Source organism: Aquila chrysaetos, chromosome 8 (assembly GCF_900496995.4).
Source record: "Aquila chrysaetos chrysaetos chromosome 8, bAquChr1.4, whole genome shotgun sequence".
In the NCBI taxonomy this organism is placed as follows: domain Eukaryota; kingdom Metazoa; phylum Chordata; class Aves; order Accipitriformes; family Accipitridae; genus Aquila; species Aquila chrysaetos.
The window spans coordinates 26,507,485-26,523,309 of NC_044011.1; the positions used below are offsets into that span (position 1 = coordinate 26,507,485).

A 15,825-nucleotide genomic window follows, 5' to 3' on the forward strand; every position below is an offset into this window, starting at 1 on the left:
ACTAATACTTCCTAAACTCACCAGGGAAGCTATAGGTCTTAGCACGGTTGCGCTTGCAGCTGCCTGACAGGTTTGTTCGTTTCTTTCCGCGGTTTCTCTGTTGTGCTCATGTCTCTTGGCGAGTATGTGCTTCCCAGGGACTATATTTTTGTTACTTTCAAACTTTGATCATCTGAAGAAGAAAGTGTTTTTTTTAATAACGAGCTGCAAAAGTTGCATGTATTTAATGAATGTGGAACTGTGTCCTGTAGGCAGCTGCTTAGCTGGGGGAATAATGTTTCCTCTGAATCCCTATAAGATTTCAAGCTAGTAACCTCGCACATTTATTTCCTTTTAATAAATCCTCTGCTTCGTGTCCCCAGGGGCTCCGTCAGTGGCATCAATCATCAACATACACATTTTTCCTCAGTGTTATGCTTCTTGAACCTATTTATTCTGTTATAGTTTAAATTCTTCTTGGTCTTATCAGCTGACCCTTATATACTGCTTTGCCTGCCTCCTGTAGAAGACCTCTTTCTTATCTTTGCTTTATTTGAAGCACTGAACAAAGTCCTTTTTAATTGCTGCCATCCGATCTTTGTCCTGGAGAAACAAAATTTGTTTTTCAAAATAAATGATCTCTGCAGCTTTACCTAGCTATCAAATATTACTATTGACTATCTTATCAGACCGTGTAATGATGCCAATTCTACCTGTTTCATTAACTATTTAAAGATTAACACTAAGTCTAGTCTAGTTTATAAGAGACAAAGGCAAGAGTGAAATGTATGATCTCATTCCTTGGGGTGCAATTCTTTCAGCAATCTGGAAGAGTGAATTGTTGATACAGAAAGGTTAATGTTGTATCCCCTTTTTTATCAATTGTCTGTTTTTTATCAAATCTGTGCCTTATCTCATGTCTGCTTTATCAGATCTGCTTGAGTAAGGTACATAATTGAAGCCTCTTACAAATTTAATTTCCCCTTCTCGTAAGTCCTGCAACTATTAAAAAAAAATAAATCCTTTTACAAAGTCTATTTTAGACAAGGAACACATGCTGAGTTCAGGTATTAACAACACGGCAACTATGCCCTTGAATGCAAAATACTCCTCATCTTCAAATTGATCAGTAACTTTAAAAAAGAGCATTTTAAGATAATATACCCATTCCTCATTTCTTTTCTTCAGTTAAAGGAAATATGTTGGTACAAATTTCCTTTAAAATTGGCTGTTGGCCTTTCCTAACAGTAAACTTGGTGAAATGAAATAACTGAGTTCTGTATATAGACTTCTGCTGTTCAGAGATCTTGTTTGTGAAGGAAGAGCTATTGGTGGCTATTTAGATCATCAAAAAATACATTTTGTGGTTTTCTCTGCACAAACCCTAGTGTGGCAAAAAGCCACTATGGTACAGCTTGTGTTCAAAACTGTCTAGATACTGCTCAATGAACTTCTACTAGTTTCCAATGTTCTTGAGTTCCCTCCTTCCACCTTTGTTTCCATCTGTTCTGGGGGGGAGGGGGAACACCAAACCCCCTCACTCCCCAAACACCTGATTTGCTGAATCTTAAATTCTCATGTTCTACTCATGAACACTTTGCACTGCAAGATGAGCGTATTCTTCCTGCTATGGGACAACACACCTGCCCATAGCTATCTGAGTAACAGGAGGAAGAGGCTTTATGAAGGACTGCTAGCTTTCCTGCTGTGCCCGTTTGAAGTTCTCATGTACCTTTCACTGCTTCCAGTCTGTTCTGGCAATTATTCCTGAACTACTTCATTAGAACCAAACCAAGCTTTCCTATGTTTTTCTTTAAAACATTAATGCCATTATTGCTGCTTTTCTCTCGATGCTAAAAAGTTCCTCCACTTATTTTCTCATTTATACTTACTGTGCAAGTACCTTCTGTAGTGTTTTTCCTACTTTTCTTCTCCTCATTTATTTCACTTGATTCTCTTCCCTGCCCACCCCAACATGCTTATAGAAAGCTTCTGCTCCAAATTTTGCTTTTATGTGTCTGAAATTTGACTGTTACAAGTGACTAGTATATTTTCTGCTTGTTTGACATCTCACCAGTTCTTGTAAAATTTGGAAACTGAAGGAAAGTTTCAGTGCAATTCTCCGTTTGTTGTTCTGTTTTCCTGAGCGCTACTGTAATTTCTTCCTCTTGTCTCTGGGTACACGAGCAGAAAACTCATGGAAAAACTGCAGCTGTAGGCACTTAATGTGAGTTCTAGGTGCTTGCAGGCTTTCTTCATAATTAAATGTTTAAACTGGTAATGATGAAATTAAAAACAGACTAGCAGGTCTGTTAGGAGGCCTGAGCAGAGAGAATGCAGAGATATTGTGTTTATCGAATAAGTTGCTGAAGCTTTACATGACAGACTGGTTTCTACCTTAAGCATTTCCAGGCAACTCTACTTCTAACAGTGTTTCTCTGAATTCTATTATTTCCTGTATTGCCTCATCGATGTTTTCTTGTCGATATGATTTTGAATCATACCTCATGGTCTTAGCCTGGAGGCTAGCTCCTTGTTGCCAGGATTGGTGTATGGTTGACTTTTTTTCAGCTTTATCTTGTATTTGATGTAGTTGGCATTAAAAACCTTCCCACCCATTACACTCTTAATCTCACAGAAGAGTTTAAGTTTTAAACTTTTTAAGGTGATACAGGAAAGAAAACCAAAGGATATGCCATTTTCTAGTTAAGGCAAGAGATCAGATTACTATACATAATCACTCTACCTCCTCAGAGCTTGGCTTACTGTACCATCTCAGTATACTTCCCTACTAATCTCCCATAGTGGGCTTCTAATAAGGGGAACAGGCAAGCTACATGCAGAGCAGAAGGGATGGCAACTGCCCTAGTGCACTTCTAAGCTGTCCCAGTGCTTGCCCTGTCAATGTTATCAAGGGCAGATTCCGAGAGCCAGTGTGCCTATGGAAAAAGTACTGCTTTCCCTTAACTTGGATGTTCTCTTAGACAAACTGTTGGAAGGCATTGAAAACTAGCAGTGCTTGGCTCCTACGCTGCACCATCAGCCTGTATTTCTCTAACACCCAGGTCTTCCTAGTGCTGGATGTGAGCTTGGTCTACCCTACATCTGTGGCCAGGAAGGGCGGCCTTTGGTGTTAGTCCCACTGTATTTGGGCAGGAAGAGGCAGCTCTGTATGGTTACTGAGGCACTAAGACATCTGAGTTACTGGTGACAATCACTGGAGAAAAGATGCTCCAAGGTATTTGATGTTTCTGGCCTGTCAGGACCCATTATGCCGTTATCTGTTACTGTAGTGGATCCTACCAAGCTTTCCCTGTAGCTCATCAGCCCTGACCTTGGCACTCTCCAGTAATGTAATTGTGGCTGACATAAAAATATGTGCAATGTTCCCGTCGCATCAGTTAAGAATGTTTTTACAAGTAGTTTCTAATGCTGTAAAAGTGTTTTTGAAATGACGTAACTTCTGCTTAAACCTCACTGTCTCTCTTGCAGGCTCTAAATATGGGGCTCTAAATGTTTTATATTAACTGTTAAAGGTACTCTTGGAGACTCTTACAGAAAGCTTCTTTTTCTGCACAACAGCCAATCCAAGCCAGTAATTTGTTTAAAAACAAAGGGGTATGTGCTCTGGTAATATATGCTTTATAATAACAAAATGAAGAAGGAAATTTAGTAGAATTAATTGTACCACTCATGGATTAAAAAGAAAATGAACTGTTTTGGTATAAAACAAAGCCAATGCCTTCTTTTTGCTATAAGCTTTAAATATGCAGCAGCTTTAAGCACACTGTGCATTTTTCACGTTAGACCCATCTTCTTTACATTCCTTTGAGCAGTTTGGATGTTTGTGCCAGCTCTCAAAACTGACAACTCTTGCCCTGCTTAAGACTCAAAGCATTCAGATGAAAATTTTATTTTACCTTTTCATCCCCATCCCTCCTTGACAGAAAAAGTGAACTTTTAGCCATTACCGAAACTGGAGAAGACAGTCTAGACATTAATACAAATAATAGGAATGAGAGAACCTTGGTATATGCCCTGGCTTGTAAGAAACAGGCTCTGCCTTTCAGTGACAGAAACCAATTTTTTTAATGGCTGTAATTTTGTTACTGCTGACTTACTGAATCCTCCATTTGAGAAAACTGCACCACCCTCTTTGAACGGGTTGATAGTTAAAACTCTAGCTAAGCCAAAGTAGGTGAGTGTAGGAGTTTTGAGGAAGAAGTACTTTTAAAATTCCATCCCTAGTTTATTAGTAAGGAATTCCTAGTGATGGAATTATCTGGAAGACCACCTCTGAAACTGTAGTCTTTATTCACTATCTTATTATTGTTCTTTCTGGGCCTCAAGATTTCTTGGGGTTCTTTGTTGTCTTGGGTTTGAGGGGGGGTTGGGGGGGGGCTGGCTTAACTGAGGTACCAGACATTAAATATGTGCAACGTATCTGGAAGAACAGAGAGAAAACTGGTATCAACGCAAATGAAAACATGTATAAAAGATTTATTGTAAACAAAACAATTCTGTGCAAACAGTGAGGAAAAAAGGCTTCTGATTTTTTAAAAACACCACATGACTTCGTAAAATGTAAAAACCACCAAATCCACTCTGTTGGTACTCTACGCAGTAACAGTCCACAAATAGTCCACTCAAGCCAGTTATGTAATTGGCTTTGATTTTTCTTGGAGAGGGGAGCTCCAATCTCTGAGGTTTAATGTTGGCTCTTAAGCAAGACCTATTCTTCAATGTCACTGATGTAGGAAGGTAAAGAATGACCCAACAAAATGGAAACAGAGTTGTAGCAACGTGAGGCTTGCCTCTGTTAGCTTCTCAGGCCCTCAGTGTGTGATCTCCAGCCAGCACTGGGGCCCCTACCAGCCATGGAAACTGCTCTCTCTTCTTTACCCAGGCTGTAAAAATCAGGCACAGGATGTTCCTCCAGCTGGTCAAATTCATTAAGGCGGAAGCGAGTTGCCAGTTTGTTCACCATTCTTCTCAAGGTGACAAAGGCTGCAATGACTTGGAAGGTGAGGAAGAGGGCAAAGACGATATGGACTGCTCGCTCCAGTGGCTGAATTTTCAGACCTTCATTGAATAGCAAGAAGAGAATTATAGGCAACTGCAGGAGGAGACTCAGAAGCCAAAACCCAGCCAGCTCAGGGACCTATAACAGGGAGACATCACCTATTAACTGGCAGTTGGAGATGAAAAAACCCAAAACTTTGTGGAGAAAACCACATTTTTTTTTTTTTTAATCTTCCAAAAGCCACCACATAATGTAAAATGGCAAAAGTGAGGTAACGTTTCCATATACTGTGTTTTTAACCATACTTTTTTTTCTGACGAAACAGTTTTGGGGAGTGAGAGGGCTCTCTTCTGAGGGAAAACTTTATGGAATGCACAAAATTAAGTGGAATCTGATGCCAAGGGAATAGAAGATGCAGACTGTAACTTAAGAGAAATAACCATCCCCTCAACTTAAATCTCTTAGATGAACTGGTAGACCACTTTATGTTAAACTCCAAAAACCTCCCCTGCACAAATACATACATACATGTGGTAACATACCTTCTCCTGCAGATTGCCCATGTATCCCAGGTAGAGTCGAATGACCTCTATTAGAGAGGCTAGGATCATGACTGTGACCAGGATGAACTTGTAGTAATCTGACAAGACCGGATACTAGAGGGAAGAAGAGAGTAAAAGTTTCGCTGTGCTGTTTCATAACATGCTGTTTGTGATTAAATGAAGACACTGTATGCTACTGTAAGTTGACAGTGTTGTACTGGCTTTCAAATAGTCTTGAACATCCAGTTCCAAGGAATTCCCAAGTAAACCTAATAATCTCTAACTCCAGTGACCTCTATGCCAGTACTAGGAGGTGTTTGATCAGAAATATATTACATTTGCAAACCATCACTTTCCTTCAGGACTCACCTTCAGATGGAGCATGACAACTGTGCTGAGCCACCAAAATGGGAAAAAATAAACATTGAAATAGAGGGACATCTGCAGTGGTAAACTGGAAACTATTTCATTATCTGTAGACAGAGAGAAGTCTTTATTACTCCTAGTTTGTTTCATACTTCCATAAACATGACAGAAGGATACTGTTACATCTGAGCTTCAAGCAGGGCATTAACCCTCTTCCCAGTCAAATTAAATGTTAAGAAAAATTTTTTTATATATACAGAGGAAAACTTCTTACCCTATCTTGAGTTACACCATTTCCTGGAATCTAATGCAACTTTCAGTTCACAGGACACAGAATTTTTATCACTTAGTCACATATTCAAGTTGAGTGTCTGATTGTTAATCACCTGGTGGCTTATTGCTTACTCCACAATCTCTGACTGATAGGCTTAGCTCAAGTAGTGCTGTACACTGACACTGCAGAAAAGTTAGTGGTTATTTCACTGCTGTTCCTAAGAGAATGGCCAAAGTTTAAATGAGTACATGCTGGATTATTGTTATTTTGTAGATGATCCTCCTGACTAATGACTTACTGCTAGAGAGCAGGTTTGCATTGCCCACTCTTCATTGTCAATCTTTATTTAAATAGACATTTGGATGGAAGCGATGTTGCAAGAACCCAGTAATTCTTCTAGTTCTTAAGAGCTAACAATTTCAAATATGTGTCAAACTAAAACTTATCCTTTAAAGTCTGGAGAGAACAAAATGCATTCATACAATGTAGAGAAAAGCAAATATTGAACTCTAACATGCAGGTGATAAGTTCTGTATTTAGGATTTTATAATAGGCCTACAAGATTAGACTTAAAACAAGGAAAAATTAAAAGGGCATTCTAAGGGAATCATTCATTTTTAATGGGTGACATTTTATTGTCATATTCTAGTTAACTGACACTGTATTCACTTTACTTCAATTACCAACGGTCTCCTTTCTCGTGTTTTCCCCAAATGAAGTCTGTAGGCACATCTTCACTTGGTACTACCTGAGCAAGTTTAGAAAGTATTCATTGTGACCTGCTGATTTGTATTCAAGACCTGTGCCCCTGTCTGTCACAATGGTGATATTCGAGTGAAAATGAGTCTGAACAGTCACACTGTCTTCCTTCCAGCCTCAGAACCACCTCTCTTCTGACACTGACTTCTCTTTCCATATCTTCCAATGACTCTCATACCTGTCTTTGTTCCATCTCAGTCTGGCATCCCTTTTTCCAGTCCAGCCACATGCAGCCTGGTACACTCTGTTCCAGAAGCCTTTATGCCAGTTGCAGAAGTATTCATGGTAGCTACTAGACTAGATGGGAAGGGAGGAGGATTTGGGAACAGAACTGGGACGGACGTTAAGGGTAGGGTGTGAGGGGCAGGGATTTGTTATACTGAAATAGAAGGTGCAAGACAACGAATATATATATATTTAATAATCCCATTTTTAAGCATCAACACTTTCTTACACCTGCAAAGGAATGAAAATCTATAGGTACCTCAAAACCAGTTTCACCATCTACCTAAAATTGTCCCAGCTGTCCTAATGCATGAAGCTCTTAAACACCAGGAGGACTTTGGAGGCCACTGAGATAAAATTCTAAAACAGTTTTATCTTCCAAAAAACCATGACCATCCAATTACAGGTAACTATGTTTATGCCCTGTATGTATTGGATGAAAACTTAGTGGTTCATGGCCATGTTACTTAAAAACAGAGAAGCCAAGAGCTCTAATTTCAATTGTGATGACAATGTTTTAGGTATGTTAAAGGTTTCATTGACATAGCATTGGTATTTGTAAGTTCTGCTCAAGTTTTAAAACTCTGTTTTGGATGAATGTTTAGCAATATAAGCCAATTCTAATTCATCTTTATCCCTAAATTGAACTAATGCTTATTTTCTGGGATTGGTAAAATTTATGGAAAAGCCAGAGAGTATTGCGATGGCAAATTCTTTGATGCTAGAGCAACTCACTAAGGTATGTATGTGTAAACTTAATTTTTGAAATCCTGATCTTTAAGAAGCTAGTGGTACATTTGCAACTGGTTTCAGTGGGTTAGATATTCACACAGGAGTTTTCATAATGGGAAACAGAAAAAAAATTACTAAAAATAGAAGCTATTCCTGGAGTTAAGAAAAATATTTCCGTGATGATAAAAGAAACGAAGAATTAGTAACTTAGCAGTATAACTACACAAAGAAAATGAGTACTCCTGTCTTGAAATAAGAATGACTTTTTGATTAATTTTATCAGCTTGGAATGGATTTATCAGTTGAAATGATTATAGCCTTTCTATGTAGAGAGACTATTTTCATGGCTACTCTAAAGGTATGAAAAGGGGGCATGTTGGCCTGCAAGTTTCACTGGCAATATGATGAAGGAACAGTTATCAGTCATTACGATAGAGCTGGAAAAATAAAGAGAAAGCTGGCATATTGCAAGCTTGAGTTTTTGCTGTCTAACTCTAGCTTAGTACACCTCTACATGCTTTAAGTACCTGGTGTCCTAACTGTGCAGGACTACTGAGCATAAAACAACAGCTCAGGTCTTTTATTTGCTCCGTGTTCTCCATAAATCACTTCTACTTTTTATTTGGGCACAGGCAGAGTGCCCGGGGTGTGAGTAACAATGGATTTTTAACTGCAATATTTTACGCAAGCTTGCTTACTAAGCTGCAAAGGCGGGTGTAGAGCATTCTCCATACCTGCTTTTAAATCAAGACAGTTCCCTGCTTCACATTTTAAGCCCGTCTCAGGCCTGCAACACCGCGGCATGGGAAGCACAGGGTCATAGCGCAGCTGCTGTAGTTTTACCCCAGACAGCATCCACGAAGCCCCACTACGCGACTGAAATGACACCAGACCTCGTCTAAAAGGCACCTCTGCTTTTCACCCCCCGGGCCGGTACCTGTGTCGCCAAGGTTACTCTGAGGCCCTCGCCCGGGACCCCCCTTGATCTGGAGGACAGCGACGGGGCTCTGGGACAGGCACCTCAGCCTTCCTGCCCGGCGGGGGCGGGGGGCGAGGCGGCTACCCCTGCAGATGGCACAGGTCTGCCTGGGGGAATCCGGGAGAGAGCCGAGGCCGCCCCGCCGGTGGGAGAACACAGCCCTCACGGCGCTTCCCCGGGGCGGGCAAGGGCCTCAGCGCGAGGCCCCGCCCCAGCGTCGGCCAGGGGACGGTTGACGCCGCCATCTTCATTCCCGGGAAGCTTCCCCCCGCCCCAGCCGCACCCGCCGCCATTTTTGTTGCTGGCGCGCCGCTCGGCGAGGCGCTGCGCTTTACCTGCGCGGTCGCCCGGGTACTGCGGGCCGGTGCGGTGGCTGTCGGTGAAGACGGTGCGGCTGAAGGAGCCCAGCTGCCTCCTCAGGGGCTCGGGCAGCGACATGCTGGGGCGCCGCGGCCCGCCGTTGCTGTGGCGACGAGGCGGGGGCGCGCAGGCGCGGTGGGGAGGCGGGGGCGCTGGCGGGTTCCCGCCAGCCGTGGGCCGGGCCGTGGTTGCCTCAGGGGTGCGGGACGGTGGGAGGCCTTTCCCGGCTCTGGGGGGAGGAGAGCGGTGCCTCTGACCCGGGGACAGTGTTACAGTGGAGCTTTCTGGGAGAGATACCGATCCCAGAAATTTATGTTTTCTGGTATGATGTAAAAGCATGTTTATTTGTGCTACGTGCGTGAGAATGGTCACTGCTGCCTTGGTGTGCGCTTACGTGCACGTAGAGGTACGTTCCCGCTTACTTCTGTGATGTATATGTGGATGCAGGAGAACGTTTTTGCTTGTCACAGTCACTGCGCAAGCGTGGTGCTTTCCTGCCCTATTGGGACTGTCTGTCATCCCTGGAAAATGAAAAAGCAGCACCCAGTAGGCAGGTCACCCCAAGCCATTCATGGCACAGTCGGCAGCGAGCGCAGCGTGTGAGAGTTGCTCAAAACGGCATCCTTTTGCCTCGGAGGTGCTGGTGCGTGCCAGCCCCAAGTGGCTTTCCTCAGCTCCTACATCGTCTTGGTTCCTTTCTAATCAGTCGGAGTGGATTTTTTTCTAGTCTGTTAGGGCAGGGTTTGGGTTGTTCTGTAAAGGTAATTACGAAATACTTGTCTAAGGAAAGCAGTTGCAGGACTGTTCTGCTTCTGTCAGGATAAATCCAGGAGAATGACAGTGCTCGATGATGGCTGGAGAGACGGGGGAGTAAAATAAGGATGGATATGAACAGAGCTATTTTAGTACTTAAGGTATATATGAATTATCCTTGCTTTATGAAGATTCAGATATAGCTAAACTAGAAAATACCTTTTCCTCAAGGAAACCTGTCTGTGTCACTGTTGAGTTAAAAGCAGCAGTGAGATCAACACAGCTGTTTTATTCTAGTTAGCTTTTGTCCCTTATAGGACACCCTCATGGCATTATGCAAAGTTAATAATGTAAATACAAGTTCTGCTGCTTCTTTTATTTGGAAAATGTAGTCCCCCTAAAAATGAGGTAATCTGTTCACCAGGTTTTTCAGCACCCTTAGGGCCTGATTCCTTCTGAGGAGAAAGGATGCTGCTCTTAAGTGCGCAGGAAATACTTTTCTGCGCGATCAGAATGAAAGAGCAGCTTGTGCCTTTTACTATAAGAACTGATAACATTTGTGATTTTACTGTACCTAATATGACACATCAACTCCTTTCTCCTACCCCCCCTCCTCTCCCAAAATCATATTTACCTACTTCCCTGGGTGATCATTCTCCAGTATGGCTTTCCAAACTCAATTATCTCTGACTAAATAATTTAAAGCCTAGTTTAAATTTAATTTCATTCTGTCCCACTGGGAGAACTACAGAGAAAGATGGCTAAACAAGCAGGAGTTCTGAGAAATCCATTTGGCTTTTGAGCTGATGACTGATGTGGTATTGACAACAGATACTTTTCAAAGAACTTTTCCGAACACGGGTATGCTAGCAGAAATCTGAATTAAAAAACCTGAAGACCTTCAGAAGAAATGAAGAGGAAATGATTTTAAAATAATGGCACAGATGGGAAGGGAAAAGGAATTAAAGATATCCCAGAATTTCAAGGGATGCTGTGCAATGTCCCCTTAGAGGCAGGGAGGGCAGCGGGCTTTGCTGTTTAAGTACTCCTAGAAAATAACATTTGCAACACAGGTAAGGGTTATCCCTATTTTACAGATAAGACAGAACAAGAAAAGTTGAGTCCTGTGAAATGCTGTTTGCAGTTTGTGTTGAAACAGGCACATTACAGAAAAAGGCACGTAATTCAGCACATCCTGGACATAAGCAGACAGATAAGTCATCCAGTGAAAAATACTCCTTACAAAGTATCAAAATGTAAGGTAAAAGAAAAGAGGTGATGTAGCTTTTGTCATACAAGATGTGTCTGTACAGCAGTGACCGCAGCTCAGCAATGCTACCTGGTCTACCTTTGAACTAGGTAGCTCAGGCTTGCTAGCAAGACAGCTCTACAAGCAAATAATTTAGTAAAGGTAAAAAGTCAGAGTATTTTTCAGTTTTTTTGACCTGACTATCTTGAACTGTGAGGCTCCCGCATAACCAGAATAGTGACTGTGATGCCTGTGCTAGCTAGCCTGTTTGGGGATGGGTAAAGCAACACAAGCTGCAGTCATAGACATACATGTTGTGTTGTGTCCTAGCCAGATGTGGACCTCAAAGCTCTGAGCTGTGAAGGCACTAGAGGTATACTGCAGTTTCAATGATAAAAATCTGTGAGTGGATGCCTGATAATTGACTAACTACCTCATAAATAACAGAAGAGTTTAAAGATCACTTTTAGATTTGAGGAAGCATTATGAAAAACAGCATTAATGTTAGATAGGTTTCTGAACTTTAAAAAGTGCAGTCTATATTTGTTATCTTGCCAATTACCCGTAGGTGCTAGAAATGTATTTCCTGTCAGGCTCAACAACTATAATGGTGACTCTTGCACTATCTAGCAGATCTCACCATAAAGTTCTCTGCTATAGACAGTGGCAAGATGATGAATCTGTGCAAGATTTCTAATGAGATTGCCTGAAACCTTGTTTTACTATTGTTGCCTTGGTCCTGATCAGGTTAACCACTCTTTAAGTTAGGGAAACACTAGTCCCATACTCTCAGCTAATTAGACACAAGGAACGGGTTTATATGAATTAAAAGTATGCCAGGGTTTTGATTAAGTCAGATATTCACGGAAGTCTCAGGTTTTTCTCATAGTATAATCCGGTGGCCTGTAAAAGTTCAGCCTTTAAGGATTTTCCTTTTGATTACTTTTTCAGAATGAAAGAAAGGAAGAATTTTGCCTGAACTGCACGATGTTATGCCTTTTCCTGATGCCAGTGGCTTTGAGTGGGGGCCCTGATCTCCCAAACACTTTGGTTTTCTTACGTTCCCCAATTCTGAAAACCTGTCAAGCATACAGCCAGGTATTCTGCCAGCAGCTCTGTGACAGTCAGTGGGACTTTGCAAAATTGGGCTCTCCTTGTTCAAAAACTGTGAAGCAATCCAGCTTAGCAGTCAGTGAAGTGTAAAACTGAGTAGTAGGTAAAGGAAAGGCTGGTGGAATGCAGACACCACAAGAAATGCATGGATTTGCCACGTGAACTCAATTTCCAGACTCAAGGTGTGAATCTGTGATATTTGGCAGCCTTACCTTTTCAGCAAATGGCCAAGCATCCTACATGTCCCCACGAAATAAAATTGTGCACACTTTTGTTTAATATTTTTGTCTATGCTTAAAATATTCCCTGAAGATGGAATATATATACACTTTATTTTTACTAATGCTGTTTAATTTTCTTTAGACTGAGACATACAATTTTTTGTCAATGTAATGAACAGAATTCTTCTGATTTTCTGTAGGGAGGGTTAGAGAGCACTTACTCCAGTTTCAAGCAGAAGAGAATCTTAAAACTTCAAGGATCAGAACACCAGAGCATCTTCATTGACAAGTCAGCGCTTCCTGTAACAGAAGGATATAAATCTGTGCCATAAGGAGTGGAAGAAGAAAAAATATTTAACTGTTATGTGACTGTAACAGTTACAATGACCATCTGTATAAATAGTGTAAGTGTCCAGATTTTGTGATGAAACTGTATTTGGCCTTTTCCTTTTTTAATGGAAAGGTGTTCCATTACTGATTTTTTTTGCGTCTATCCATGTATGAATGGTTAAGGTAGAAATAACCAGATTTCCAATTCTCTGTGCTTCAGAATAAGCTATTGAAATGTGAAACTGGAAGAAATAGGCCCATAATTGCGCAGCATATTAAATGACTGTTTTATTTCTCTCCACACATGCTAGCTATAAATAAAACAAAAGTCTCTGAAAATCTGCCCGAAAGCTTTAAATCAGAGGAATATTGGATCTTTGTGTATCCACAGTAGTCCAACTAAGTTGGTAGACACTGGCTTGGCTCCCAGACCGAAGCTCCTGGGGCTCTCTGGCAACAGCACTAAGCCATAAACACCAGATGCAGTATATCTAACGAAATTAAATATCGGCAGTTTTTTACAGTTGGCATTTCAGAAACACAGAGTTCATTTAAATGGTGCCAGTGGTTTATCTTTGCACCTGAATCACAATTGCTATATTTCTGAATACGCGGGTGAAGAATCTCACAAATGCAATTTTCCCTGGCATGCCTGTGCTGCTCTCTCTTATGTAGCCATAAGTGTGCAAGCAACAGAAATCACTCTCCTCCTTGCTTGCCCCTTAGTACCTGCCCAGTGTTTTAGCAGAAGTGCTGTAAAACATGTAAAAAGTGCTGGTGAGCCGAGGTATGTGCAGGCAAGCAGAGTACAGGCTTGCTTTCTCCTCATGTCCTCAGAATGAAGTGACGGATTGGGAGTGTCAACAAATTACAAATGCCATGAAGACTCTAATGTGTGTGTTTGAAAGGATCATGTTATTAGCTGTGACAGTGTCTGCCAGAGCAATTTCACAGCTGTGCTCCTGGCTTCCAATACCCCAGGACAATCTTTTCTCTGTGTCACATGTACACTAGTCCCTAGTGTTCATTTAACACCTACAGGATATTTGTGTCTGGTAAACAATTATTGTTGATGATGAGACTTATCCCAGGCCCCTGTTTCAAGTATTACATATTGCTGCAGTCATTCCATGCATTAAATATATCTTGGCTATTTTAGTCTTAAGCATAAAGACAGCAGGAAAAAAAAAAAAAAGGGCTATTACTTGCTCCTGTGGATTGATTTTTTTCTTGCTGTACTTGGCATTTAGTTAGAACCACTCACTAGCTTGTTTTATTTTGTTGATTTGTAGTTCTGTCAAACATGTTGGGAAACTCTTAAGGCTGGCAGAGCTATTAAACAAGTTTTACAATTTGTGTTGCTAAAGTACTCCAGATTTTTGTGGTATACAAGATTACTGTGAATGGATGGATTTTGAGCCAGATTCTCACTTCCGTGAAGATCCTTGACGTGCCCTTAAAGGACTCTCTGCATGACCTGGCAAGTGCAAGAGGCCCCTTACTTTCAAAAGGTGGATTTGGAATAGCGAGCGAACGCCATGTTATAACACTGCAAACAGGCTGGGTACCTTTTTTTATTTGCCTGATGACAAGTTTTGTCAGCAAAATGATGTTCTTCCTTTGCTTCCAGACCTTGTTGGGGATAAATTCTGCCCCAGTCACGCCTGCAGATCTGAGCAGGACTTGAGACTTATTGAGGCTTGAGACTTGTTCTTTCAGGAGGTACTCAGGAATGTGGTGGGGGCTCTCAGTAATTCTCAGCAAATAGTGTTTTGTCTGGTGTGTGGTTGGAATAGCCGCACTGTTCTCTTTGTGCAGAAGCGTGCACTGAGAATCCTGCTTTGGCTCTAGAGTTGCTTTGCAGACCTCTGCAGTTTGCGGGGAGTATGTGTGGGAGGATCTTTATGGCAGAGGATCTGATGGCTTTAGTCTTGGTCCCATCTTTGCTTGCATAGGTGGGCGAGGTAATCTTTTCTGTGGTAATTTAGGTGTCTAATTATTATTTATACAATCCAAACTAGTTAGAGAGGCTTCACGTCTATGGTGGGTTCCCGCAGAAGGCTGTTCATGGAAAGGAGTAATGTGCTTGCTGCATGTGTCTGTCCTTCTCTGATTACTGGTAGAGTCTAGTTGTTCTGCTAAATCAAGGTGTCCAGCTGTTTGAAAACTGAACACTTTACAGAGATCTAAGCTCTCCCAGAGGTTGTTTTGTGGATCCAAGCTCCCCCAGATAGTTGGGCTGTTTGTGTTCCCTGGGCATCACACCAGATGCTTTACCTGTACTGAGTGTAACTTTTGCAAAATGCTTCCTGGGATGTGGGCCCTGAGAGCATTGGTGCTTTCTCTTTTTATTGCAGAATCCAAAGATGGCACTGTATTTAAAAATTCAACTCCAAGGTGGCATGTATAAGCGTTATGATAAACCCATGCAAAGGCAGGGTTTATTTTGCTATTGCATGCTGCTGACAGTTCCCTGTAATAGCTGTTTTGCACATCCTTTGCAATTAGTTCAAGCCGAAACCCTGAGCGATATGGGGTAACATTAGTAATTTGATCATTTAGAAAAAGAAAAAAAAAAAGCCACTAGGCAGAGGGCTGTTGTTTAGTTAAGAAACTAATCGCAGGGTTGGGTTTTTTATTTTTAGTTTCTAAATTCCTATTTGGGCAGTTACATAAATGCCTAATTTCAAAAGTGTAAGTTTGTCAAAACATCAATGCAGCTTCAGTGGGAGCTGCAGCAGTGCCCTAAATTGAGGCCAGATATTTGGATTCTCTGATATGCATTTGGGTCCCTAAATTTGGATTTCCAAACAAGAGCAAACTCTCCCTCTGCTTTAAAGCTTTGCTGAATGTAAAGGTACATGTTGTCTTGTCAAGTCAGCATCAGTGTGTTTCCTTTATCTGTTCTTCCTGTCTAGGC

At 41.5% G+C, this 15,825-nt stretch overlaps 1 protein-coding gene and 1 long non-coding RNA gene across 7 annotated transcripts in view; one reads left to right on the forward strand and one right to left on the reverse strand.

Moving 5' to 3' along the window:
* Positions 1-4,459: 4,459 nt before the first annotated feature.
* TMEM17 (transmembrane protein 17) lies at positions 4,460-9,441 on the reverse strand. Of its 5 annotated transcripts, none has more exons than XM_041125456.1 (6): positions 9,215-9,329; positions 7,122-7,240; positions 6,297-6,366; positions 5,914-6,017; positions 5,545-5,658; positions 4,460-5,140 (listed from the first exon to the last, which is right to left on the reverse strand). In XM_041125456.1, the coding sequence occupies exons 2-6, from the start codon at positions 7,170-7,172 to the stop codon at positions 4,799-4,801; spliced, it is 681 nt and encodes a 226-aa protein (XP_040981390.1). In that variant the 5' UTR covers positions 7,173-7,240; positions 9,215-9,329; the 3' UTR covers positions 4,460-4,798. The 5 variants fall into 5 exon arrangements, with proteins under 5 accessions (XP_040981390.1, XP_040981392.1, XP_040981391.1 ...); XM_041125458.1 differs by lacking the exon at positions 9,215-9,329 and adding an exon at positions 8,838-8,917; XM_041125457.1 differs by lacking the exon at positions 9,215-9,329 and adding an exon at positions 8,635-8,745.
* Positions 9,442-9,510: 69 nt separating this feature from the next.
* Positions 9,511-15,825, forward strand: part of LOC115344607 — a 55,952-nt gene continuing 49,637 nt past the window's right edge. For both annotated transcript variants that reach the window (XR_005933018.1, XR_003924569.2), the window contains exons 1-3: positions 9,511-9,645; positions 12,193-12,339; positions 12,776-12,979. This is a non-coding gene — a long non-coding RNA (uncharacterized LOC115344607). The remainder of the gene's footprint in view (positions 9,646-12,192; positions 12,340-12,775; positions 12,980-15,825) is intronic.